General features: G+C 48.5%; 1 protein-coding gene across 1 annotated transcript; it reads right to left on the bottom strand.

The window, feature by feature from the left end:
• Window positions 1–44: 44 nt before the first annotated feature.
• RBP3 (retinol binding protein 3) lies at window positions 45–27,212 on the bottom strand. The gene is given in 25 exon segments (XM_070431944.1): window positions 45–158; window positions 7,338–7,630; window positions 7,633–7,848; window positions 7,851–7,883; window positions 7,886–7,936; window positions 7,939–8,016; window positions 8,019–8,166; window positions 8,206–8,273; window positions 8,276–8,367; window positions 8,369–8,522; window positions 8,525–8,636; window positions 8,639–8,696; window positions 8,788–8,971; window positions 8,974–9,062; window positions 9,064–9,517; window positions 9,520–9,553; window positions 9,556–9,647; window positions 9,650–9,739; window positions 9,742–9,774; window positions 9,777–9,909; window positions 9,911–9,981; window positions 9,984–10,104; window positions 18,253–18,269; window positions 18,900–18,916; window positions 27,097–27,212. Coding segments are annotated over 25 exon segments (2,868 nt in total).

The following is a 27,212-nucleotide window of genomic DNA, read 5'->3' as shown; positions in this document are numbered from 1 at the left end:
TGTTTTGAAGTAAATAAACTCATGAAATAAAGTGATGCGCTTTGCTAACCCAGGGTGTTGGGACTACTGGGCGCAAAGTGCTTCCACCATCTTCCAGAGGGGGCCGCCCTGGCACCACGCCCGGGCTCCATGGAGCCGCGTTTGGCTTGCAGCACCGGCTTTGGGGACAGACAAGCCTGGATTTGAGTCTCGGCCCTTTTACATACCAGACCTGCCCTTGAACAAACTGCCCTATCTGCCTGAGCCCCAGTTTTCTTAACTGTGAAATGGAGATATGACACGTGTGTTTTGGGTGTTGTCAGGGTTACATGGAAAGATGTGAGGAAACAGGCCAGCACAGCCTGGAACAGTGTGATCACTGTGTGAAGGATGCTTATCATCATTGCCTGGATTAGTCAGCTGTTGCTGCGTAACAAAATCAAAGTGGCCAACAACCCAGAGAATCGATTTCCCACCTGTGGGTCTGTGGGTTGGTGGGGTTGGGCTGGTCTTTTCCGGGCTCTGTCTCTGGAACTGATGGGCTACCCAGATCATGCTTCTCTCGTGGTCACACCAGAGCACAGGAGGGCATGTCCACTTCCTGGGTCACTTCTGAGAACATCTCTTTGGCCAAAGCAAGTCAGTGGCCAAGTTCAAGGTTAAGGAGTGAAATGTGCATGCTGCCATGGTGGCGCCAGGCGGAGCGAGTGAGTGTGTCACCTACCACAGGAGCGTGAAGACTGGGGTCAGTAGTTCAGCCATGGTTCTCCACGTTCTGCATCTGTGGCTCTCAGGAAGGGAGCGTGTGCCAAAGCTCAAGGCTTAACATGTTGTGAGCAGCGGGAGGGTTCTGGGTCCCATTATCTCTTCTGCATTTCCATGTTCATCCTTGCAAACACCAGGCCACCAGGCCATAAACCCCGATGGCATGCAGGCTGGTTTCCACTTCACTTTCCGGATTTCTTCATTTGAGCTGCAGCTTGCAGCCCTCTGGTGGGGCCTCCATCACAGAGCTCAGGCTTGTGGTTGGAAGGATCTAGTTGGGGTACCATGGGGAGCATGCCTAAATCAGACCTGTGGGAAGAGGGGTGTGGCATCCCTGGAGGCCTTCTGAGGAATGGGGGGCAGGGGAGGAGCATGAACTGAGCCTGAAAGTCAGCAGTGCTGGTGATTTAGACAGGGAGGGCAGTGGCTGGAAGGAGGGTGGTCAGAGCGCAGAGGCACCAGGGTGCCATAAGGCAGGCAGGAGGACTGCGTGGGGGAGGCAGCCCTCAGAGAAGATGGAGATGCATGAGGGCCTTGAAAGAGAAGAGTCTGGACCAGACATGGAGGTTCGGCTCTGGGAGGCACTTGGAGGGGGCCTCTGGCCTCAGTTGGAAGGGAAGGATGGGCTGGAGGAGAGGAGAGGACCCCCTGAGGCCTTTCCTTTGCATCTGAAAGGAGCCCTGTGCTCCTTACAGGCACCAACAGAAACCTCCTTTCTCATGGGGAGGCTTGGAGGAAAGGCCTGCAGGCCAGCCCCTTGGACAGGCAGCCGTGTGGGGGCAGAATTTGCCCAGAGAGGCTGACGCTGCAAGGAAGCCCCCTCTGCTGTCCCAGGTGGGCAGAAGGGGCCCCTTGCAGGTTTGGACCTGAGGCTCCACACTGTCATTCCAGGCATCATTTCATCCACATGAGGTACCCAGGAGGGAGATATTGAATTCCCATTTTACTGCAGAAGAAACTAAACTGCAGGAGGTTAACTGACTTTCCTAAGAACATGGGTGCAAGGACATGACCACAGGACCTCCTCATGCTGAGCTCACATCCTTCCTCGCCTGCCACACATCTGCTCCGAGAGCTCATATGTCCTTGAGGATGCTTTACAAACTAGGACCAGACATTGACTTCAGCTTGCCCCCTGCCTGCCCCCACTCACCTTCCTGTTGCCTTTCTCTTTAGCGCTTTTCACCAGCTTGCATGCGATCTGTCTTGTTGACTGTGTCCTATCCATAGAGTGTGAGCTCCATGAGTGCTTTGGGCACTGCTGTTTCCCCAGAGCAGAGCGAGGCAGGCACACGGCAGGCGCTCAGCAGGCTGCTTCCGCCTCACTGCTCACAAGGCCACATCAGCTTCTCACCGCGTTTGGACCTCTGTCAAATGGCCTGCACAGCCATCCTCCTCTGGCTCCTGGATTGGTCCATCATTTCTGTGAAATCACTTTGAAAGACATACATTCATTACAGGAAGATAAAATAGACCTTTGGAATCGAGAGTGTAGAATTCTCATCCATTCCCTCGCTTCACAGCAGTAAGCACTGTCGCCTGTGCATAAGCTGGCTGCAAAGTATTGCAGGGCACGTGGTGGTGAGGGGTTCCCAAGGCCAGGGTTCCCGCGGCAGCAGGGAGACCCAGTCTGGCATCTTCCTGGCCGGCTGGACTCAAGGAGCCTCGGCTGTGGCCTCCAAGGGAATTATTACTAACGATGGCCGCACCACTCACAAGCAAGGGAGGCATTTTGATAAAAGGTAGTGAAAGGGTGAGGGCTATGCGCTCCCCTCCATCTTGCCTGTATCCTCCATGTTGGGGCCACGTGTAGCCTTCTTCCCGGAAGCCCAGGCCTCTGCTGGCCGCACCTGGGATTTTAAACTAACCAATGACAATCAAGGGAAGTGCGCGCCATAGATATGACCACATCCTGTGTAACAAGACCCGGCTCACGCCTGGCCAATCGGCAGGGCCCACAATCCCCTTGCGTCACCCCCCTATTTAAGCCGGATTTTCCCATGGGAGGGCACTCTCTCTTCCTGTCGCCGGGCCGGCCGGGAGCAGGGCCGGGCCGGCCGGGAACGGGGGTCGGTCTAGCTAGCCCAAAAATAAAAGGTCCTTCTGCTGTTGCATCGAACTGGCTCCCAGTGTGGAATTTTTGGGGATCTTGGAATCTGGGCATAACAGGTAGATTAAAGCGAATTAGCTTAATTAAACTTAGGAAGAAACACAATAAAACAACATTTTCCAACTCAGTTTTTAAGATGGAATTCAGTTTGATAAAAATTGACTTTGAAGATGGACTTCATTTTGGTAAAAATTGATGTTAATGCAAGTTGCTTTGCCGACACTTAAATTGACAAACTGGAAGAAGACTTACAGAGGTGATGACTTACAGCTCATGAAAGTGGCAGTTACTGCTCGTCACCAGCTGGGCTCCCAAAGTCCTCTTGACAGTTGAATCTTGTCTCATCCATTCTTCTCTCCTGCTTCCCTTCATCTACTGGAGCGGAGTCACTTTTCATCGTGACTTTGCCCAAGCGCCTCTGCCACCTTCTGGACCATTAAGTGTTGGCTGGTGATGTTGCCACAAAACATCACATCAGCAGGTATGACTTTTCTCCACAAGCCTTGGGTGAAAATGGCTAAATTCCTTAAATTCTCTAAGTCAAATTTAATCTCTGCACCCCAACCTGCTGGCTGTGGTGGGATATGCAATCTGTCTTTTGGAACTTCCTCTCCCACCTCTCAAGTTCAGAGAAAGTTCCCCCCACCCGCACCTAAGCAGGCAGCTCTTTCAACACCATGCCGTCTCCCCACACTGCCTGGTGGCTTTGCCACTATTTCCCAGTGTGCTCTGTCTTTTCTCCTCCTCCCTTGCCCCCCCCCCCCCCGCCCCCGGGTCCTGGGTCTTGGTGGTTTTCTGGCAATGCTGCCATTAGGTAACACAGAAGCCACCAAGTCAATGAACAGAAAAGCTTGGCCAACTTCTTAGGCAAGGAGAAGGAAAATAGCTACAGTGGCTAGAAAAATGGCTAGTTATATTCTAGTAAACTACCTCCCAGCAGCCATTCAGTTATGATTTATCAAAGCCCAAAAATGTGCGAATAAGGCTAAAATAAGACATTTTGGATTCAGACCCATTTTATTTCTCAATTTTAACCAAGATCTGCTTTTCTTCCTGTTTTTATCTAGAAGAGAAGTAAAACCTTTGTAAGTCTGGGATCCTGGATTTCAACTTTTGGCCACTTTCTGGCTGTGGATTCTCTTTAAATGACTGTATATTAGGTTAATGAAAGTGAGTGAGTCCTGCCCGAGTTGGGGCAAGAGGGGGGAAAGTGAGGAAAGGCAGTCCCGACAGCCTGCAGCTCAGATGTCCTGGGTAAAGGCTCAGCACCAGGCCGAGTGCAGGCCAGAATCAGCACTGCTTGTGAAGTTAGAGGTCAGCCAATGCAGGTGGCCTCTAAACTGATGGCCGAAATGGGGTGCAGGGACTCGAGTGTGGTGGTGGTGGTGGTGATGGTGGTGGTGATGGTGGCGGTGGTGGTGAGAGGCAGGGACCACCTGGAGGCCCCTCACTCTGCTATGGTCCCAGTCTCCGCACAGGCCTGGCGCTGCCAGCCTCCTCCATACTGCCCGACTCCTCTGGGCACAGGAGGAGAATGCTCAGGGTGAAAGGCAGCAGGAGTTGTCCCGAGGAGAACCAGGCAGCCTTCCTCATTTTGGAAGGTGCTTGCACCCCCTGGAGGCAGCAGGCCTTCCCTGCAGGACACTTATTTCAGAAAAATGGCTAACACCCTGCTATTTGCATGTGTTTGTTTTTTGTACTAGAATTCTTGTGGGGTAAACATCATATAGCAAGATATAATCCCCATAGAAAATAAACCTCTTATTTAAAAAGTAAATCATTTTCTGATGTGTTTTGATTTGTGCAATTCTTAGGAGAAAGTAATTTTTTTAACCCATTTTTGAATGGGGACTGAGGTGTCAGTGCATGCTGAGGAAAGGGTTGGGGTTCTTTAACTCCAACTCTTTCTTCCCCGACCATCTGTGCTTTCCCAGGGCAGGAGACAGGACGCCAGTGGCCTCTGCTGCCCTTGCTGTTCTAAAGGGCCTGGACTAGGTGGCTATTTTTAGCACTGGCTGCCCTGGTGAGCATGGCAGTGAATAGGCCTGTGGGCCAAGTGGCACTAATCCTATGGGGACCAGTAGGTGGAGAAGGTGGAGATGGGCTCCAGTCCAGTGGGGGCCTCAGAGGAAGTTTTCCTTGTCCAGCGGTCTACCATGGATTGTATAACTTTCCTTTTTGAGCTGTGTCCTCTCCTTGCATGAAAGCTGTGTGGGTAACCAGGGCCCCCAAGTGTGGCTGCTGGCTGTGTTGGGCTGTGTGGGCAGATGCAGGGGCACGGGAAGCAGGAGGGTGCTGGGAGGAGAGCTGGGCCTCCCCTCTGGGCTCCAGCCCACTCTGAAGAGGGAGCACCTATGCGGGTCTCAGGCGCCTCCTTCACACTCCTCCTGGAGAGGTGCCTGGCCCTGCTTCCCAGGTGGGGCTGAGCCGAGCCTCAGGACCCTGACAGCGAAGGCCACCTTTCCTCTCCTCTTCTAACTGCAGAGAGCCTGGCAGGGTGTGGCCTGGTGTGGGTCCTGGAACCCAGAGCCAATGAGGCAGATCAGTGAGCCAGGACAAGTGGAACAGGGAAACCGAGACAGACAGCTGAACAAACCAGAAGAGCAACCACAGCCGGTCAGAAGTCACCTGGAGATAACATCGGCTTCAGCTGTATTTCAGCTCCAGGCCCAGAGAAGCAGCAAACCCAGGTGGGTGGCACCAGCACCACCTGCAATGACTAAGGACCTCCTGTCCTGGCGCTGGGAGACCAGGACCCTGAAAGAACACCCCTGGAAAACTGGGGAGTATTCTGCTGACCATCCCCCCACCTGGGACTCCGCTAAGATTCCCAAAGCAACCAGACAGATGGGGGTTCACCTCTCACCTACTCCCTACCCAGCTGCCTGAGACAGTGAAGTCTGTTGTCAGAGAGCAGAGACATGGCTGACTGAAGCAGAAAGGGATATGTTCAGAGGAGCCTGGGCTGCCCCCAAGGTTGGGTAGGAAGGCTGGGGACCCAGGCTGGACCAGGGGCAGGGACAAAGCTACTCAGCAGGGCCAATTCTATAACTTATTTGATCTTATATATTTTATTTCTTGGAATAATGATTGCTGCATTTGAAAATAATCTGATGTACTCATTATAAGGATTTAAGAAAAAAGAAAGATATAGAGAAGAAACTTAAAATATCATCCTTGGTTCAACTACCTAGAAGAAGTCATGTAGGTTTGAAGGAGGTGATCACCTAATAACTGTATATATAGGGTGTCCCCCAAAAATGTATACACACACTCTGAGTAATGATAAAGGCAGTGTTTATTAAAATATATTTCATTTTCAAAATGGAGCTATCAGGTGTTAAAATGTGTATACATTTTGGGGGACATCCTGTATATATTCTGTGTGTGTGTGTGTGCATGCGCACCCATGTGTGACAGAGAGAACCCCTATAATGTAAGCCTATCAGGGGGCCACACATACATCCTGGACATGAACAGGGTACTAAAATTCAACCATGCACTGAATCTCATTTGAATTTAGCAGAAGGAAAAGGAACTGGAGTGAACCTTTCCTCCCATCTGGACGTTCCTGTTTAGATAGGGATGGCTCTGTTTTCCAGTGGCAACTCCTTAGTATTGGTGGTGGCCCAGCAGTGTGCCCAGATTCCACAGCTCTGGAGTTGGGGGAGGGTGCTGGTGAGGTCAGGGTTGTGTGGCAGCCAGCCCAGTGCCCTAGGGACGTGCCTGCGGCATCTGCTGCCCGGGTCAGCAGGCAGCCAGGCCAGAGGCTCCAGCACTCTCCTCACTCAGATGTCTTGGCCTGGGTGCCCCTCTCTGCCGGCCTCACCCCCTCCACGACTTTGGACTGAGTCCTAAAGGCTTCTCACTTTTGGGTCCCTGGTGACTCCAGTAGGTTAGGGGTGCATGGCCCTTTATCTCACACGGGAGCCACCAGCTACAGATGTCCGTTGAGCACACTAGACAAGTGACACATGAGCATGGGAATGTGCTGTAAGATTTTAAAGACTTTGTATAAAACATCTCATTCATAATAATTTTTATATTGAGCATGTGTTGAAATGATACGACTATGAATATATAGGGTTAAATAAGATATAATATTGCATCCACCCAGCAGCAGACTCCCCAGCACTGATTCGCCCGCTCAGTGTTTCACTAACTTACTGACTCTTCCCAGCACTGACAATGAGAAGCCCTGCAAACACCTGTCTTCACCCAGACAAGAGAGTAGCACCTTCTAAACCCCAGGTTTCCAAACCACGTCCCTGTGGGTACCAATGCTCCACAGAGGTGCTCAGAGACCCCCGAGCATGGGAGTGGATGGGATGCAGAGGGAAAGAGAACAAGATGTGGCTGGTAAGAGCTCAAAGGTGAAAATAAGTCTGGAAGCCGTCACCTAGCACCTCGCACAGAACCTGGGTGTGCAGTCAGTCAGCCCCCTAATGGAACTGTGCTCAGCCCAGCCCCCCATGCCTCTCACCTGCATAGGCACGATCCGATCCTCAGGAATCTGGGCTGTCTTCAGGTGTGGGCCCCCAGACAGCACCTGCAGGTCAGCCCCAGCATCTCAGCCAGCGCCTTCAGAGGTCACCCTCGAATAACAGCTCTGCAGATGGCTCAGTTTGGCAGCCACATCAGGGGAGGCATAATTATCCAAGACCGGCTTCCGGCAGTCTGCAGCACAGGGGGCATCTAGGCATGCAGGCCCGCTCTGTCCGGGCATGGAGAGGGCCTCGCTCGTGGGCACGGTGATGTCAGGCTCTCCTCCTGCCAGTCCCAGGTCTCACCAGTGCTGGCACTCAGGGCCATCGGCATGGGCATGGAGGCATATAAGGGACTTCTGCCCACCTGGTAGATGCCCACAGAGAGGGCCCCTCCAGCCGTGGGCTTCCTGATGATGGTGGCCTGCCGCAGGTCCTGCATGGTGGGAGCAAAAGCCTTAGTTGCCGACCTGCTGGTGTGGCTCATCAGAATGTGCAGGTCCTTGTGGGGCTGTAGCGCTGACCAGTCACCTGGGGAAGGGCCGCACCTCTGTGACCCTCGAGGTGGCCCTGCCAAAGACAGAGTAGAGGTACTGGTGGGCTCTGCCTCAGGAAAGTAGGAACAGAGCAGGGGTCCCAGCCTCTGCCACACCAGCAGAGTCAGCTGCGGCCCGATGCCTTCATGATCTCCAGCTCAGCCATGGCTCAAAGCACAAGTAGCCCAGCGGGCTGGCAGCACCTTGTCTTGAACAGGGCCGGATGAGGTAGGAGGGCTCCTGGGGGAGGAGCTGGCAGGAGAGGGGGCGCCGCCTCCTCTGGTGCCAGCCCCTGAGGCTGTGCAGCACCAGAGCATGGTAATCTCCAGACAGACACCTCTTACAGGTCAGCCGTTAGCTGGGAAGCCACGGCCTCCAGGTCCATGGCTGTGCGGTAGGCCCTCTGGCCAGCTTGGCTCATAGCAGGTCTCCTATCTGCCCGACAGGCTGTGCATAGTGGGCCTCCAGCAGACACACGTGCCCTTTACCAAGGCCCCAGGCCCCGGTGGAACGCCAGCACCTCTTGGGCCCTGTGCAGAGCCTCCTCGGCCAGCCCGCTGCCATCGGGGCCTCCTGCGCCCCAGCCAGCGCTCGCTGCAGTTGTTGATGAGGGTGCACAGGGCACCATGAGCACCAGGCCGCCCTCGGGTCTGCAGCAGGGGCAGTGCGCTGTGCTAGGGGGCCCGCGGTGACAGTGATCTCGCCCAGCAGCGGGGCCCAGCCCGGCGACTGCAGGACGGCCAGCTCCTCGGCGGCCAGGCCCTGGCCGTGCGGTGGCTGGTGAGCAGGTACACCCCGCCCAGGGAGCCCAGGAGCCCCGCGCTGGCCCGGCAGCCCCCAGAGGGAGGCGGAAGTGCTCCCGTGTGACGATGGTGCTGCGGTCCTGGGTGGTGAAGAGGCCCTGGGGAAGGGCAGCGGCAGGGCCCGGCTCAGGACAGCGCTCAGGGCGGGGTCCCTGTGCAGGTCCTCCTTCAGGGGCTCCGCGGCCTGCAGAGCCCCCCACACCTGGCGCAGGACACATGGCCTAGCGCCCCAGCACAGGTAGCCCACATGGCCCAGCAGCATGGACCCCTGGAACCCGGAGTCCTCCAGGGCCGCCGGGAAGCTTCTCCTCCGGCATCGGTGCAGGCAGCGCGGGGGCGGACGGGGGTGGGGCAGGCAGCCCCAGGCTCAGGCCCCGCGGTGGTGTTTGGGGCCCCACGGCCGCACCCGGAGCCTGGGGTCCTGGGACACAGCCTGCAGACCTGCGCTGAGCAGCCCGGCCCTCCTGGGAGCCACAGTGGAGAAGTCCACGCGGGCGCAGGGCGGGCACGAGGTCCCCAGCGCTAGTTCCCGCAGGGTCTCCTCTAGGGCCTGCCCCTTGGGCGTGTCCACACACACAGCACCCACTGCCTTCCCACAGCGGGCTGGCCCCGCCCCGGGCCCCCGGGGCCAGGACACTGGCACCGTGAGGAGGAAATGGGGCTGGCCTAGCCTCCGCGTCAGGAGGCCCAGGCCCCGGTTAACTCGCCCGCCGCGATGGCCCCGCGCCGCTGAGGATGTGCGCTGTGTCCTCCCTACTCCGGCGGTGCGGCCGCTGGTGAGGACTACCAGGTCCTTGTGGGCGCTGTACCTCGTCCCCCCCAGGACCTGGGGCAGGTCCCGATCTCGGTGGTTGTATTGGGGGGGGGGGGGGGGCGCGGCGGTCATAGATGGCGTCCAGGTGCAGGGCTGGGTTTCCTGGGTGCAGGTAGGAGGTGGTGTAGGGGATGCCATAAATGTGGCTCCCTGTTCAGTGCCCCTGAGCTCCCTCCAGACGCTGGCTGCCAGGAAGCCCCCGAGCTTGCTCACCACCTCCTGGCTCGGGATGTCGTCCACCCGCAGGAGCCCACGTCGCCCTCCAGAACGTCATGGCGGATGCCCTCTGTAGCCGGACAAGCAGTTCCTCTGTGTGAGGTTGGTGACCCCTCAAGTCACCTGGTGCTCAATATGGACTTGCCGTGGGCTCATAGGAGGTGGCCAGGTGGGGGTCCTTCAAGGAGCTCTGCACTCCTGCCCACAGTCAGGACGTGGGCCAGTGTCTGAGGGTCTGAGGTGCCCAGGCTCTCCTGACACTTGATGGCCTGCCGATGGCTCCCTGCTTCCCCATCAGGCTCTCTGGGAAGCAGTAGTTACCCAGCAGGACCTTGGCCATGTCCAGCACCAGACTGGGCAGGAAGAGGTGTGTGGGGCCAGCCAGGCCACAGAGCAGCTGGACAAGAGCAGGGCCCACCCCTCCTCATGGGGACCCAGAGTGGGCCACCTCCTGCACAGAGCTGCCTCCTACACAGAGCTGCCTTCTGCACAGAGCTGCCTTGACCCTTACTGCCTGTGTGGCTGCCTTCCTTCCTCGGCCTTCTCAGCGCAGACGGAAGGTCTCAGCACAGACAGAATGTGGCGCTGAGGCTCGGCTTCCACCTCCAGTTCGCCTTTAATCCCAGCTAATTCGAGCTCCTCAGCCTCCGGCTGGCACAATCTGGTTTGACCCAGAAGGTATGCTGAGTCTCATCTTGCTGTGTCACTTCTGTGCATAATCTCTACACTAATAAAAGAGAAACATGGTAATTAGCGTATGACCGCTACCCTTTTCATTGTCTAATCAGTGAGTATATGCAAATTAACTGTCAGCCAAGATGGCGGCTGGCAGCCAGACAGCTGAGAACAGGATGCTTGGTTGCCCCAGCGACAGAGGAAACCAAGGTTCCCGCCTGCAGCTGCAGGGCTCTGAGCTCCTGAAGCAACAGCTCCAAAAGATACAATGTTTCAATTATAGAAGCTAAAAGCTGGCGGTTAATCTGCAAACTCAGGCTCCAAGCGGTAGAGCGAAGCCAAACAGCCCTGAAGCCGCAGAGCTGAGAGGCCTCCCAGCCCCAGGATCAGCGGAACTGAGAGGCCTCAGGGCCCGGGGATCAGCAGAACTGAGAGGCCTCCCGGCCGCCTGGATCAGCGGAGCTGCCAGGCCTCCCGGCCCAGTGATCAGCGGAGCCGAGAGGCCTCCTGGTCTGGGATCAGCGGAGCCTGATGGAAGCCCTGTGTGTTTATGCACCCTGGGGGTGCAGAGGTCCTGTCCTAGGCAGAGGCCTATGGCGAAATTTTCGACTCTGAGAAGCAGCCTACGGGCTGGAAGGCGGCTCCCCTGACCTCAGTGCTGGAGAAGACCATTAAGCAGAAAACTAAAGAAACCGATTTTACATCATTTCCCAGGTGGAGAACAGTTGGCATGTAAGCCCCTGACCAGTGCCCAGCCTCTCCTCTGTCAGTCTATCTCACTCTTAGGTACCATGTTCTTTGTTCTGTCTTAACTGCAACTCATTTTTAAACTAGATTGCTTTTAAAAGAAGACTAAATAAAGTTTCCCTTAAGTTATTTAGGTGGTGCTGGGGCTGCTGGGGGCCTGATAAAAGACACAAACACGACAACGGGGGGCCTGTACCCAGCAGCCCCAAGGCCCACCACCTTGGTGCTGGGGCTGCTGCGGGTATCAGAGACACAAACCTGCAGGCCCGGCACCCAGCAGACCCAAGGCCTTCCTGGCAGCACTAAGGAGCTGCAAGCCAAGTGGTAGGAAGCAGCAAGCAGGTGGGCAGTAACAAGGGAGGGGTCCCGGACTGTAAGAGGGCACATGCTGGGCTAAGGGACCCCCCACCTGTCAGGGCCAGCCTGACAGGGTTGAGCCGGGCTGAGGCAGGGAGGTGGGAATTGAGAAAAGAAAGAAAGACAGAAAAGCGGGATCGGGAGGACCCCAGTTCTCTTGATGAACTGAAGCAGCTTTATTAGCCACACAATACTATTTATACATAACACACTGAATAGGAGGTCTATCAAGAGGAATGTATTCTTTGTTCCTCTTAATCTCTAAGCGAAGGACACAGCAGAAGGACAAGTTCTCAGTACAGTATATCTCAGTAAATAATTACAGACTTTTTGGTAAGCTATGAAAGGCTGTTCTCATTCTACAAATGTTGCTCTTATTCTACTGATAAACGCCATCCAAACAAGTCTGGGAAAACTGTGTGGGTAAGGATCCCAGCCTTGCTAGCCCCTTCAGGTGCAAGGACCTTGCCAGCTTACATCTGGTCCCCAACAGATCCCCCTTCTTTGTTTTTTAGGCGAAGTTCATGTTTCAGTGTCCGACAGTTTTTTATGTGTACATGTCAGCAGTAATATTTCAGTTCTGGATGGTGGACAAATGGTGGCAATGCAGGTCCGACCCTCTGGTTTGGTCCTGGGCAACCTGCAGCGACGCACAGCTGCTGACCGCTAGCATGATAAGGTGTCGTCACCATCTTCATTTCTGGACTGCTTCTCTTCTTGTTGTCTCACGGGGACACTGCTATTCTGTGGCTGGAGCAGTCCTGATAATTCTCTTCTGTTGCAGGAATCCACATGGTCTTGGAGTTATTTTCTGAAAATATACAAACGTATTCTCGACCAAAGGTTAATAAAGGAATCATATCTATAATTTAGACTTGGGATTCTTTTAATTTTTGTCCAAATGATTTTCCTTTGGCTTATTTGACACCATATGTGTTTTCATGGGTGTCTTGTTATTAGCATTATAAATGAAAAAATTTTTCTAGATGTAAATTAGTTACAGGATATTTTTCCTTATATGGTATTCTTCCACTATATTTCCACTATCCTCCCCCCTTTTTTTTAAATTTAATTATTAAGAGGCTTTTGGAAATTTTTTAGTGTAGTCTTGATAACTTTTAATTTTAAATTTTTGTATAAAATATGACTGCTTTAAGTTTATAGTATGTTAAACAATATATCTATGAAATGAAAATTTTGATTAATACTTCTTGAGCTAGTTTTAATTAATCTGAAAACTTGACTATTATTTTATTGTTAGATTTAATATTTTAATAACAATTTTAGTTTATACTGTAAATATTAATGGAAAGGATTATTTTGCATCCTTGAGAAGGCCCTGAGCATTCCTGGTGTTAAGCTGGATTTAGATATAGGGTATTTGCTGTTAGCCAAGTCTCTGTTATCTGGGTACCGATTTCGGCTCGACTAAGTCTCTTTCTGTTATCTAGGTCCCAATCTGAGCTGGGCATGGGAAGCGCAGCAGCCATGGGGGCTGGAGACCTCCCTCAGAAGGGGCGAGTGTTCAAGCCCCTGCATAGTTGGGGGGGTGAGGATCTCTGCCCCACCTCTGTTGACCCCCAAGTTCTCCCCTGAGGCCCCCTGTGACTGTGCCTGTCTTAGGTCGCCCCTCCCTGAGGGGTCTTACCCGTCATTGACTAACCAGCCATCCTCCGGGGCCAAGCAGGGTGATGTGAGGTTTAGTTCTGTCTCCTTGGTAGCGTATGCCCCTGTGGCCTCCATGCCCAGTAATTGCCTTTGGATCCCCTCACCTGTTGGCAGGGCCCTAGCATTGATCATGGGGAACCCAGGTTTCTTCTCCAGAGAGGGCCCAGCTTACGCTATTGGGCAAGAGACAGATCCATGGTACCAGCTACCATGAGGCTTCAACCTCAGTATGAACAGAGAGCTTAGGCAACAGTTGTAGGCAATTGGAAGAGGGACCCCCTTGGCAAAAAGGTCAAGAGAGGTCAATATAGAATGCTTAAGTGCCTTCCCAGGGGGTCTTCCACACAGTGGAAGGGATAAAATCCTTTCATGTTCTTATTAAATTGCTGCCAAACAATTAGTTTGTAAGCTTGTTTGGAATAAATGTATAATATGCTGTTGTAAAATATTAAAAATTATTAATGAGCTTTTGTTATTTTAAAATATATCTTAAAATTCTACTGTTGTATTTTAAGAAATATTAAATAAAATAACTTGTTTTGCCCTTTTTTAGAGGCAAAAACTTAAAATATATATTTATTAATATTTATTTGATAAAGCTTTCTATGTGATTTCAAGTATATTAAATTGCCTTTATTAAAAAATCCTTTAAGAAGAGAGAATAAACTTTTGAAAACATTTCAGGGCCCATGAAATGTCCTAAAGTCATTCCTTGATTATAGTTTTAAAATCTAACTTAAAAGAGTATTAAATATATATGTGTATATATAATTTAAAGATTATATACCTTTTATAATTATTAAGAGATATCAATTAAATTAAAACTGATCTTTGTATTTAAAAATTTTGGTTGGGATTATAAAATTTATCCTCTTTTTTCAATTAGACAAATGTTGAAATTTTATTATAATTATATGATTTCTCCTAGTTTATTTAACCAGAACTTTAAACTCTTAGCTGGCAAGTTAAATATTTAGCTTTTCTTAATCAGTAACATTTTTAAGAATAAACTTCAAAAATACAAGACATAATCAATAGATTTAATTCTGTCCTTTAGATTTTTCATGAGGGAAATTTAGATTAATATTTTAGTATTTAGTTATTTCAGAATATCTAATTTAAGTTAGTAAACTCTCAAAGCTTCGGGGTGCCATTGACTGAAAACAGGTAACCATTAAAATGCAAATTAGTTACATTCTTTCTACTAAGGATGGGAAACTGAGAAGCAAGCCTCTCTTTAAAAGTTGTCACTGGCAGGAAATTTTTGGCCTACCTGCTCTGTTGGGGGAAGGGAGGCTAGCCCTTCCTCTATTAGAAATTGCTTTGGGAAGCCAGCCTTAATTAAAGGGTGTAGCCGTCTTTTACCTGGGCTACTTAGATTTTTATAATTAATATATTTTAATAATTCTTGAGATTTAAATCTAATTTATTATTTTAAGGCATATTCTTTAGCAAATTTTTGTAACAGAGACAATTTTACTGAATTTCCTTTTTGGCCTTGAAGTTAACTTTTTAATATCCTTTATTAGTATTTAAAAACTGTTCTTTATTATGGAAATGCCAATCCTGCTGCTAGAATCTAGCCAGCATCTTTTTTCCTTTGGGTTAAATTTTCCATTTTTCTTAGGAAATAATCAGTCTTGGGTTTTATTTTGTACATTTGTAAAGAGATTTCAGCTTAGAACTCTATCTAAATGTCCAAAATCGGACAATGGGCGCCTTAGTTCCAAGCTAGTTTTCTCTTTACACGTGTACAGAAATCCCAGAAGTATTTTTAAATTTCAGATCCGGTGGCATTTGCTGTAGCTGTATTGGAAATGCAGAGAAATCGTCATTTCTTCTCTATGTGGGAGGTTTTAAATCTAATGATATTTTGTTTATTTTTATAAGCAATGGCAGCACCCAGGGCAGATAGAATATCTTATTCCTATGGATCCAAGGTCCAGCCCGGTACTTCCGGGGGTTGCTCGGAATAGCTCTTATATCTATTTTGTTTTCTGTGGCAGGCTGGATACTGTGCAGCCTGCTGGCCTTGAGATGGCATAGAGACAGAAGGGTAAACAGACAATGCCCCTGTTATTTGCCATGGCTGGGCTGGCCCCTTTTGGTAGTTTCCCGACTGGTGTTGAGACAAAGAATTTCCCTGGACATCCGTCTTAGATTTACACTCATTTGCCCAATGTTTTCCTTTTTTACATTTAGGGCATAGTCCAGGTTGTTTGGGACCTCTGCCATTTCCTTTATTAATCCCTTTATTAGAAGGACACTGTTTTGCCATGTGTCCTGTTCCTCCAGAAGTGAAACACTTGTGTGTTGGACTTTTCCCTGTGCTAAACTGTTGCTGAAGAATTCCTTCAATGGTGGTTCCTTTTAATGCAGCTGCAATGGCAACTCCTTGTATATATGAGGGACCAATATCTGCGCAAATGCGGATATAATCTGAGAGAGTCCCCTGTCTTTGATAGGGCCGCAGTGCAGCTTGGCAGGCAGTGTTGGCGTTTTCATATGCCAACTGTTTAACTATTAACATGCCAGCCTCTCCATCCACCACTACTCGGCCAACAGCCTGTAATAGCCGAGAGACAAAATCCTGATACTTTTCATCTGGCCCTTGAATAATTTTTGAGAGCTCCTCTGTTTTCTGACCAGAGGTGGGTAACTTTTTCCAGGCTCTAATCCCAGCTCCATTAATCTGTCCATAAACTTCCTGGGGGTATTGAATTTGATTATGGGTATCAGCATAGACTCCTTCACCTACCAGCATTTCATAAGAAATATTAATCTGGGCAGCTCGATTACGAGAAGCTTGTTCCTTAGCCTTTTCATCATATCCTGATTTCCACAAGAGATAATCCCCTCCTGATAAACAAGCCTTGGCAATAGCTCTCCAATCATTAGGTGGGAGAGCCTCTGAGACCATAGTTTCCAAGATGGTTAAAGTATAAGGGGAAGTGGCCCATATTGAGCACAGGCTGTTTTTAACTCCTTCAAGGTTTTAAAAGGAAGCGGGTCATAAGCACGCTCACGCTGTCCCGTGTGAGGGTTCACCTGTTCCATAACAGGGAAGGCGTGAATGCCCAATTCCTCACCACACTTTCGTGCCTCCTGCAAAGCCATCTGGAGAGGGGAAAGTGGAACTGGTGCTGCACAAGGCAGCGGAGAGCTGCGGGAACGGCCCCCGCGGCTTCTCTTTTACTTGCCAAGAAGCTTTAATTTTTCTAAAAAGCATTCCAACACATCCTCTATATCACTGCCCTCTTCAGTTCCAGCAGAAAAATATTCTTCCTCCTCTTTTGCCTGAATAATACCTGTATTATTATCATGACAAAGAGCAGCAGCTTCCTCAAAATCCTCCTCATCTTGAGGAGTTAAATTATCTTTAAAAGTTACATTATTTCTTTTTAATATACTGTCTTTTGTAGACCCCTGTTTTGTGCTATCACACTGCTTCTCCTTTTTTTCTGGCTTAAGAGACGGTTGATTATGGTCATGCCTGGGATCTAAATAATCCCGTATTAAATTTGATAAGGAAATGCAGACCTCCTGAATGAATTTTAAAAAATTTTCTACTTGCTTGTCATTAACCTTAGTTCCTCTACTATTAAGCATAGACTTTAACATTTGCCCATAAAGGGCATTTTCTCTAGATTCTAATTGCCCCATGCTTTACTCCCGACTATCAAAAAATTGCTCCTCCCTTACCTTAATGAGTGCACTCTTTATCCAGAGGAGTTCCTCACCGTCTTTTTCCCAGTTCCTCAGTCCCGTAGCTCGGGTGCCAGATCTGTCAGGGCCAGCCTGACAGGGTTGAGCCGGGCTGAGGCAGGGAGGTGGGAATTGAGAAAAGAAAGAAAGACAGAAAAGCGGGATCGGGAGGACCCCAGTTCTCTTGATGAACTGAAGCAGCTTTATTAGCCACACAATACTATTTATACATAACACACTGAATAGGAGGTCTATCAAGAGGAATGTATTCTTTGTTCCTCTTAATCTCTAAGCGAAGGACACAGCAGAAAGACAAGTTCTCAGTACAGTATATCTCAGTAAATAATTACAGACTTTTTGGTAAGCTATGAAAGGCTGTTCTCATTCTACAAATGTTGCTCTTATTCTACTGATAAACGCCATCCAAACAAGTCTGGGAAAACTGTGTGGGTAAGGATCCCAGCCTTGCTAGCCCCTACAGGTGCAAGGACCTTGCCAGCTTACATCTGGTCCCCAACACCCACCCATCCCCAGTGCACGAATTTCGTGCACCAGGCCTCTAGTCATGGGAATAATGACCATTTATTCTGAGTTCCTGCCACATGCAGGCTCCATGCTGTATAGGCTGACAGTCTCCTTGCAAGTGGAGTCATTAACTTGCAAGTAAATAGTATTTCCCATTGCTTCTGGAACTAGATAGAATTCACTGGAGGCCTGGTTCTGCTGCTCTTCTCTGTGGCCTTCCATCTCACTTATTGTGTAATTAAGTGAGAAAATAGGCATAAAGCACTTCACAGTATCTAGCAAGAAGGAAGCACCTAGCTACTGATATGTTCCCCCTGTTAGATATTATCCTGTTTTTTAGCTAAAGAAACAATTTAGTAGGTGGAGGTGGGGTGGAGAGAAAACCTGGGGGTCATCGGCTCACACAGTGCAGAGACCGAGTCCAAGGCCCCCATCAACTTCAGAGCTTGAAGTTTATTCTTAGGCCCTGACAGCTTCCAAATGACAGGAGTGGCATGTCTGGACCTCAGTGTGGGGCTGGTGAGTGAGGAGGGGACCTGTCTTCCCACATCTCAGAACCAGGGATTCCAGGTCAGAGGGAGTTAGCTCTGAGGCCTGAGGAGCATCCATTCTGTTGGCTGAGAGCTCGGCCCCAGCCCACTGCTCACTTGAGTAGGACTTGGATCGGTGTGGTCCCAGGGCCCACAGGTAACCAGACCACTCCCTACCTGCATGGAGCACATGAGCCAGTCCCAGGTGATCGACTGCTGGACTCGCAGTTTCCCAGTTCCTGCTCCTTCACATGGAAGTGACGTGGGTCCTGTCTAGGACCGAGAACCCCTGCTTTTTCTCTGTATCCCTCCAGGGGTGGGCATTTCCCTCACTTCACAGATGAGACAACGATGGCTCAGAGACAACCACCACCGAAAGCATGGGCACACAGCCAGGCAGAGCACTGGGGGAGCGGCCTGGCTCTGCTCCTGTCACTTGGCCCGTTATCTCCAGCACACATGTGGGTTGTACAGCCAGCAGGCAGGCACACATGTGGGCCTCAGCAGGCAGCCAGAGGAGGCGGCCGTGGGGAGGGGGTAGGGCTTTCTCAGCACACTTGACAGCCATAATCTACTCTCTGGAAATCATTATCTGAGGATGTTTACCAAGTGGTTTATGAAGGCCAAAGAGGTCAATTAGCTAAAAGAAACATATTTTTAGCTCATTAGGATTTGTTTAATGCCCAAGTGACATATGGTCACACCACTCCACCATTTGCAGCCAATGAAGTGAGCCTGATTTATAATAATAGTAAGGCCTCCTTAGTCCCCGCTGGGAAGACTGGTCCTCCTGCTCCCCCTCCTCTTGGGGAATCCCAGCTCTGAGCATGCATTCTGGTCTTCTGAGGACACGTTCCCACATTGCCTGAGCCCAGGCACAGCCTCTGGACCAGGAAGGGTCGGGGCGAGGACCTGGAAGAAGCCTCTTTCTGGGGAAAGTGCTTCCCCTGAACTCTTATTAAAATGCAGGCTCAACCTGGGGTACCTGGAGCTTTGCTGCACCTGGATTTAGGTGTATGGTCCAGAGCCTCATGGAGGAGAAACTGGAGTTTGTTTTGAGTCGCTGGGGTGACTGAGTTAGAGAGAGCCTGCAAGAGGAGGCAACCTGCCCTCCTGGGGTGTGGCCTGAGCTCATTGGGAGGAAATTCTGTGCCCAGAGTTATCCATCCTCTCCAGGAGCGAGGGGTGTCTGGCGCTGAGGAGAGCGTGTTGGGTGCAAGTCTCAGAATGAAAGCAGGAGATGCTATGCATCTTCCCACCCAGGCCTACCTGGCATGGCCCAGGGGCTACAGGGACTTCCCGTGTGATCTTGGGTGTTGAATTTGGACTGGGATGGAGTCGGAAGCCTCGGCCTCCCTTCCCTTGTACAGACAGCCACATGGGCAGAAATGTCAAGAGTGTGAGCTTAGGAATGCCTCCAAAACCTATGCCCTCTAGACTAGAGACCTAGATTAGGCGACATGAGTGCTCTGTGCCTTGGCTTCCTGAAGGAGAACCTCACAGACTGCTGCAACAGCGTTCACAGGTAGCCTGGAGAATCTGAGAACTCAGTCGGAGTTGGTGTGTGGCAGCCTGTGACCAGAGCTCCTCTGTGAAGTTGGGGAGAGATGCCCCAAGAGGCAGGGGTTGCCCTTAGGACCCTGGGGTACCAGGTACTTCTGAGGCCCCAAACCTTCCACAGATCTATGTATATCTGGAGAGTCTGTACACTTGAGAAATGCACAGACTTGGGGTTCACTCCAGAGTGCATCCCACACTGATTGCGGCATAAGATTAAATAGCTCAGAAGATGTGCTCTTGGGATAATCAAATAAAGCATGCCTGACCCTGGGCAACCCAGGAAGAAGCAAGTCACCTGTTGCATCATGAATTCACTTTTGCAGTGCTCAGAGGCCTTATCTGTCTGGCTATTTATCCACCCACTCACATCTCTATCTATCTATCTATCTATCTATCTATCTATCTATCTATCTATCTATATCATCTATTCACCTCATGTTAGTTTTTCCCTCGAAGGTCATTGTGGACATTGTCAAGTGGTACAGCAAATATCCATGTGCTCTCTACCTAGATTCTACCACTGATGTTTTATTACTCTTTCTTCATCGTACTTTTGTCTCTTGGGCTCCTTCTCTAATCCTCAAGCCAACCTATTTTTCAGGTGCATTTCAAAGCAAGTTGAATCTTGTGTTTATTTTAATCCTTTTTCTTTTTAATTTTTAAAGAATAAAAGTAAAACTTATTTTTACAAGTTAAATAATTCATAAATATGTCAAAAATGTTCCCCAAAGACTTTCTAGCCCAGCAAATAGCAACAGATTAATGTGTTCATAGGTGGAAGCACATATGTAGAAAATCTATCTGCCCATCCTTCCATGAATACCTACCCATCTGTCCATCTATCTCATGTCATTGCATAACAGTTTGAACAGTAATTTACATTTTGTTTTCATTTAGGCATACAGCAGAAACATCCTTCCAAGTTGAAGTATATGCATACAGTGTACCTTTTTAATGGCTGTGCAATAGTTCTTGATAATGTACTGATCCATCCCCCTGATGAGAGACACTTTAAGTTGTTTCTGTGGTTTTATTTCTTTCAATCCTCACACAAGGACGTTTTCATTAATTTTAGAGAGAAGAAGAGAGAGGAAGGGAGAGAGAGAAAGATCAATGGGAGAGAGAAACAATAATCCATTGCTTCCCATATGCACCCTGACCTGCAACTTAGGTGTATATATGCCCTGACCTGGAATCGACCTGGAGCGGGCCTAAGCCAGTCTGGCAGCAGAGGCTCAGAGCAGGCACCATGTGTGTGTGTGTGTGTGTGTGTCCACTGGGAGCCTGCCCGCAGCCACACCGCGGAGGCTTGGAACAGGCGCCCCTCTGTGTTGATCTCTCAGGCTCCTGGCTGCACCTGTGTGTTGTTCTTTCCCTTGAGCAGTGGCCTGGGTGGGCTGGAAGCCTGGGTTGCTCCCAGCCACTCCTTGAGCAGTGGCCAGGGTGTGCGGGAAGCTTGGCTTCCTCCATTGCCAGGGGCAACCTAAGCCTCCAGCTCCATGGTCGCTGCCATCTTTGTTGGGTTAATTTGCATACTCACCCTGATTGGCTGGTAGGTGTAACGGAGTGACACTAATTTGCATGTTTCTCTTTTATTAGTGTAGCTATTTTTCAGTACTTGTAAATTATATAATAAATGTATACTTTCTCTGTTGTTGTTCTTACAACTTGATGTTGTAATAAGCTGCCCATTTTGAAGTGTAGAATTTGGTGAGTTTTGACATATGTTATACACCCATGAAACTATCACTACAATCATAATAACATACCTTGTCCTCATCCCCAAATTTTCCTCATGACCTTTGCATCTCCATCTCCAAACACTATAGATTAGTTTGTATTTTCTAGAATCTAATCTAATAAAAGACAAACATGCAAATTGACTGTACCTTTGCTATGCCTTAAGCCATGCCCACCAGCCAATCAGAGTGACGATATGCAAATTAGCCCAACCAAGGTGGCGTCTAGCAGCCACGGAGCTGGAGCGAGCAGGAGGCTTGGTTGCTGCAGTGATGGAGGAAGCCAAACTTCCCACCTGTCCTGGCTGGCTCTGAGCTCCACTGAAGGCAACAAAGTTTTAATTATAGAAGGTAAATAAATCTCAGAATAAAAAAAAAAAGAAAGAAAGGAGAGGCTGGGAGCTTCCTTCACTGGAGGGCTTGGCCAGCCTGAAAACGGCCCTCAGCCCCTCACCCAGGCTGGCCAGGCACCCCAGCGGGACCCCCACCCTGATCCAGGACACCCTTCAGGGAAAATCAACTGGCCCCCACCCATGCACCAGGCCTCTATCCTATATAATGAAAGGGTAATATTCAAACTAACCCTAACAGCAGAACCACTGGGAATGACTGGTCACTATGACACAAACTGACCACCAGGGGGCACGCTCAATGCAGGAGCTGCTCCCTGGTGGTCACTGCACTCCCACAGGGGGAGCTCTGTTCAGCCACAAGCCAGGCTGACGGCTGCCAGTACAGGGGTGGTGGTGGGAGCCTCTCCCACCTCCTCAGCAGCGCTAAGGATGTCTGACTGCAGTTTAGGCCTGCTCCCTGCTGGCAAGTGGACATTCCCCGAGGGCTGCTGGGCTGCCAGAGGGATGTCTGATTGCCAGCTTAGGCCCAATCCCCCGGGGAGCAGGCCTAAGCCAGCAGGTGGTCATCCCCCGAGGTGTTCCAGACTGCTAGAGGGCACAGGCCAGGCTGAGGGACCCCCTCTCCCCCGAGTGCACAAATTTTTGTGCACTGGGCCTCTAGTTTTATATAAATGGAATTATACAATACATACTAATTTTTGTCTGTCTTCTTTTATTCACGTCTTTTACTTCAAGGATTTTGAGATTCACTGATGTTGTCGAGTGTACCATTAATTCCTTTATTTATTTATTTATTTTTGTGGAGTAGTAGTCCATTCTATAGATATAGCACAATTTGTTATTCACTCATGTTTTGATAGACTTACATGTGAATGACTCTTACAATAGACTGCTGTGAAAGTGTGAGTATCAGTCTTTGTGTGGACACAGGCTTTTATTTTTGGTAGGACAGGACTGCATGTCTAATGTCCTAAGAGACTACCTAACTGTTTTCTAAAATTTAAATTTCTACCAGTCATATGTGAGTCTTTCAGTTTTTCCACATCAATACCAACAATTGATATAGTCAGACTTTTTATTTTAGCCATTCAAATAGGCATATCGTGGCTTCTCACTGTGATTTTAATTTGTATTTCCTTGATGACTTATGGTGTTGAGCATCTTTTTATATACAAGGTGTCCCCAAAAAATGTTTACACACTTTAACAGCTGATAGCTCAATTTTGAAAATGAAATGTATTTCATTAATGCTATTTCATTAATGCTATTTTAAGACACAGTCACATTAGATATTAACATAAAGATCCAAGTATCAGAATATGGGTATCATCCACAAAATTGAGTAAAACATATGGAAAGACATAAATAAAATCAATAATTTTATCTCTATACTAGGGCAAGAAAATAACTGATAAATATGATTTAATATCTTGCTTTATAATTTTTATCAATGTGCATTTAGTACAATATAAATTGTCTTTATAATTATTCCAAGTGTCTGTGTACTTTTTGGGGGAACACCCTATATTTATTGGCCATTTGTATATATTCTATGGTAAAATGTCTGTTTAAATCTTTTGCTCATTTGCTGGGGTTGGAAAGAGAGGGGAGTTTTTCTCTTATTATTGATAAAGTAGGAGTTATCTACACTAATAAAAGAGAAACATGGTAATTAGCGTACGACCGCTACCCTTTTCATTGGCTAATCAGTGAGTATATGCAAATTAACTGTCAGCCAAGATGGCGGCTGGCAGCCAGGCAGCTGAGAACAAGATGCTTGGTTGCCCCAGCGACAGAGGAAACCAAGGTTCCCTCCTGCAGCTGCGGAGCTCTGAGCTCCCGAAGCAACAGCTCCAAAAGATACAATGTTTCAATCATAGAAGCTAAAAGGTGGCGGTTAATCTGTATACTCAGGCTCCAAGAGGTAGAGCGAAGCCAAACAGCCCTGAAGCCGCAGAGCAGAGAGGCCTCCAGGCCCCGGGGTCAGCGGAGCCGAGAGGCCTCCTGGCCCGGGATCAGCGGAGCCTGATGGAAGCCCTGTGTGTTTATGCACCCTGGGGGTGCAGAGGTCCTGGCCTAGGCAGAGGCCTATGGCGAAATTTTCGACTCTGAGAAGCAGCCTACGGGCTGGAAGGGGGCTCCCCTGATCTCAGTGCTGGAGAAGACCATTAAGCAGGAAACTAAAGAAACCGATTTTACATCATTTCCCAGGTGGAGAACAGTTGGCATGTAAGCCCCTGACCAGTGCCCAGCCTCTCCTCTGTCAGTCTATCTCACTCTTAGGTACCATGTTCTTTGTTCTGTCTTAACTGCAACTCATTTTTAAACTAGATTGCTTTTAAAAGAAGACTAAATAAAGTTTCCCTTAAGTTATTTAGGTGGTGCTGGGGCTGCTGGGGCTGCTGGGGGCCTGATAAAAGACACAAACACACAACGGGGGGCCTGTACCCAGCAGCCCCAAGGCCCGCCACCTTGGTGCTGGGGCTGCTGGGGGTATCAGAGGCACAAACCCACAGGCCCGGCACCCAGCAGACCCAAGGCCTTTGTGGCAGCACTAAGGAGCAGCAAGCCAAGTGGTAGGAAGCAGCAAGCAGGTGGGCAGTAACAAGGGAGGGGTCCCGGACTGCAAGAGGGCACATGCTGGGCTAAGGGACCCCCCACCCATCCCCAGTGCACGGATTTCGTGCACCGGGCCTCTAGTTTTTATATAATGGAGATGAGTCTTTTGCCTAATACATGTATTGCATTTATACCAAACTGTGGCATGTCTTTTCATGCTCTTAATGAATTTAATTCCAATTTATCAATTTTTCCTTTATAATTTATATTTTTGTCCCATATCTAATAAATCTTTGTCTATCTCAAGGCTACAAAGCTTGTCTTTAATGTCTTTTTCTAGAAGCCCTTTAGCAGGGGTGGGGAACCTCTGTCCCATGGGCGGTATAAGGCTCAAGAAATCATTTGGTCTGGCCCTACCAAGGCCTTAGGGGTGGTTTAATTAAATGTTTGACCAAATAGAGCTGCTAATTTTTAACTTGATAATTTTGTATGGTCTGAGAATGATGTTATAAATATCCAAATGACCCTTGGCATAAAAAAGGTTTCCCACCCCTGCCCCACAGTTTTAGGTTTCACATATATAATCCATTTTGAGTTAACTTTTGTGTATGGTGTGCAGTAGAGGGTCAGGGGTTATTTTTTTCCATGGGGCTATCCAGTTGATCCAGCACTAATTGTTGAAAAGATTTCCACTGAATTGCCTTGGCATTTGGTCAAAAAGTGATTAACCACATACGTGTGGGTCTATTTCCGTACTCTCTGTTCTGTTACATTCATCTATTTGTTTGTCTTTTCACCAATACCATACTGTTTTGGTCACTACAGTTTATAGTACATCTTGAAATCACGTAGTGTGAGTCTTCCAACTTTGTTATTCTTCATCAAAATTATTTTGACTTTTCTAGTTCCTTTGATTATCCATATAAATTTGAGATTCAGATAAAGGATTTTAGAATCAAACAATTGATTAGGATTGTGTTGAATCTATAGATCAGTTTGGAAGACAATTCATAATTTGTCTTCCAATTCATAAATATGGTATATCTCTTTATTATTTAGGTCTTCTTTGATTTATCAGTGTTGTATGGTTTCAGTCTATGTATCGTGTAAATATTTTGTTAAATATATAATTAAGTATTTCTTGCATTTTTGGGTGCTATTATAAATGATAGTTTTTCTTTAAATTTTCATTTCCAGTTACTCATTTTGTATTAATCTTATATCCTGCAATAGGGTTAAATTTATTTATTCATCCTAGCATGTTTTTTGGAGATTCCTAAGAATTTTTTAAGGGTGTATTCATATTGCATTTCTCTATTTCCCATCTACAGACTGCACTTCTTGTCCTTGCCTTGTTGTACTCATTAGGAACTCTGGTGTTGGATCCTGATTTTAGGGGAAGATTCAGTCTTTCTCCATTAAGTATGATGTCAGCTATAGATTGCTTGTTTTTCCATAGATGCTCTTTTTCAGTTAAGAAAAGTATCATTTATTCATAGTTGTTTTTGGAATGAATATTATTGTCAAATGCATCCATTGAGATGATCATATGTGTTTCTTCTCTAGTTTGTTAAGATGGTTGATTACACTGATTGGTTTCCTACTTTTTAACCAGCCTTGCATTTGTGTGGTAGATCTCACTTGGTCATGGTGTATTATCCTTTTGATATGTTGTTGGATTCAGTTGACCAGCATTTGCCTAAGGATTTTGCAGTCTTCTTCTCTTTGGCTTTGGTATCAAGGCAATGCTGAACTCATATTTTATCTCCTACATATTCCTTCATTTTTCTATTTAATGGAATAGGTCATGTAGAATGAATATTATTTCAATTATCAGAGGAGCTGAGAAGTATTGCTCTAGGCAAGGAAGGAGGGCTGGTTCTTTATTTCTTATTCCAAATTCTCAACCAGGCATGTCAGCAGTTTTGTGCCATTACAGGAAAACAATAACTGAAATCCTAGAATGTAGATTCTCCAGCATTAATTACTCATATTAGAAAGTGTTCACAGCCCCCAAAGCCAACACCATTTGCCTGATATGAAGACAGAAAAGAACTAGATGTTCTCAACCTGTGGGCTGCGACCTCTTTGGGGGTAGACTGACCCTTTCACAGGGGTCGCCTAAGACCATCAGAAAACACATATATAATTACTTATTGTTTTTGTGATTAATCACTATGCTTTAATTATGTTCAATTTGTAACAATGAAATTGAGGGTCACCACAACATGAGGAACTGTATTAAAGGGTCGCAGCATTAAGAAGGTTGAGAACCACTGATATCTGCGGGTGTAGCTCCCACCAGGGGGCGCTGTGTGCCAAGCAATGAGCCTGGTGGTGTCCAGGCCTTTTAACTTGGATGAGTTCTGAGATGTGTCAGGGCCTCAGAGGCAGAATAGTGATAAGGCCTATCACCCGGGAACAAGGCCCACCTGCTTTCTCTGCAGGATGGAAAGCTCTTTGCAGAACATGGTGGTCCTGCCCCTTCCTTGCACCAAACATTTTCTGTGCAGTGGGGCAGACATTCAAGCGTAGAGACAATGAATGAGGTTAAGTTGTGCCCAGAGACACCTTACAAGTGAAGCACAGGAACGCAAGTCCTAAGGAAGTTCTGGATTTTCACAAATAAATGAGGAAGACATTTTGAATCTCGAGGGAATTCATGGCTAAGAATCATTTTCACCAGGAAGGCAACACAGTAAGAATAGCAACCAAGGTCAAGTCAGTTTCCTGCTACCCCAGATCCAGGGCCTTGTACAATGTGGGTTCATGGGTGATGCCTTCAGCAGAGGCCTCACTCACACCCCTCGTCGAAGGTGGTTCTCCTACACTTCTGGTCCTGTTTTGTGGGTGAGGAAGCTGAGGCTGGGGGAGTTTACAGAAGTCTCCCAAGACCACAGAGCTGGGGAGCATGGAGCAGCTGACGGAAGGGAGGACATCACCGCCCTCTAGGGATTCTGCACCTGCTTACCTGGGCTTTAGCTCCTGGGTCTGTGTCACAGCTCCAGGCATGACTTGTGGGGGTGAAGAGGGCAGCATGAGCAGGGACTTGCGTCCGTATGGCTTTATTAACCCCAGCAATGCCAT

Source organism: Myotis yumanensis, unplaced genomic scaffold (genome assembly GCF_028538775.1).
Source record: "Myotis yumanensis isolate MYYU_CA2020_CCGP unplaced genomic scaffold, mMyoYum1.0.hap1 SCAF_13, whole genome shotgun sequence".
Taxonomy (NCBI): Eukaryota; Metazoa; Chordata; class Mammalia; order Chiroptera; family Vespertilionidae; genus Myotis; species Myotis yumanensis.
This window is presented reverse-complemented; position numbering and strand designations above follow the sequence as displayed.